This window comes from Nicotiana sylvestris, chromosome 2 (assembly GCF_000393655.2).
Source record: "Nicotiana sylvestris chromosome 2, ASM39365v2, whole genome shotgun sequence".
NCBI classification, from domain to species: Eukaryota; Viridiplantae; Streptophyta; class Magnoliopsida; order Solanales; family Solanaceae; genus Nicotiana; species Nicotiana sylvestris.
Window position 1 is genome coordinate 203,290,840 of NC_091058.1, and position 939 is coordinate 203,291,778.

Sequence of the window (939 nt, forward strand, 5' to 3'; positions counted from 1 at the left end):
TTTCAAATTAAGTCGAACCAAGACAGAATACTTGGAGTGCAAATTCAGTGAGACCCATGATGCAGACGTAGAGGTAAAGCTTGATGGTCAAGTTATCCCCAAGAGAGCGAGTTTTAAGTATCTCGGGTCTATTATCCAGGGTGACGGGGAGATTGACGAAGATGTCACACATCGCATCGGAGCGGGATGGATGAAGTGGAGGCTCGCTTCCGGTAGGAATGTGCCGTTAAGACTTAAGGGTAAGTTTTATCGAGTGGTGGTTCGACCCGCTATGCTGTATGGGGCTAAGTGTTGGCCAGTCAAGAACTCCCACGTGCAGAAGATGAGAGTAGCAGAGATGAGGATGTTGAGATAGATGTATGGGTGTACCAAACGAGATAGGATTAAGAATGAAGCTATCCGGGACAGAATGGGAGTAGCCTCCGTGGAGGACAAGATGCGGGAGCTGCGACTGAGATGGTTCGGACATGTTAGGAGAAGAAACATTGAAGCCCCTGGCAGGAGGTGTGAGAGGTTGGCCATGGAGAGTTTGAGAAGGGGTCGAGGTAGGCCTAATAAGTACTGGGGAGAAGTGATTAGGCAGGACATGGCGCTGCTTCAGCTCACTAAGGACATGACCCTTGATAGGAGCGTGTGGAGGTCGAGGATTAAGGTAGAATGTTAGTAGGTAGTTTATAGTGTTTAGTGATAGGCTTAGTAGCGTGCATGTCCCTTCACATTCTTAGATTTTTATTATGATATGTGATTTTGTTCGCCTCAGGTATTGTATTCCCTTGCTATTATTTGATACTACTTATCCTTTATCTCCCCTTTTTCTCTTCCATATTTCTTCCTTCCTTGCTTCCCTCTTCCTCTTTTTGCCTTTCTTGAGCCGAGAGTCTATTAGAAACAGTCTCTCTACCTGCATTAAGTAGGGGTAAGATTTGCGTACAAACTACC

At 46.0% G+C, this 939-nt stretch overlaps 1 protein-coding gene across 1 annotated transcript; it reads left to right on the top strand.

Annotated features, from left to right (window-relative positions):
- The first annotated feature begins 355 nt into the window (after nucleotides 1-355).
- LOC138886179 (uncharacterized) lies at nucleotides 356-664 on the top strand. Its single transcript, XM_070167219.1, has one exon. It carries the CDS (start codon nucleotides 356-358, stop codon nucleotides 662-664), a length of 309 nt encoding a protein of 102 aa, XP_070023320.1.
- Nucleotides 665-939: the final 275 nt, after the last annotated feature.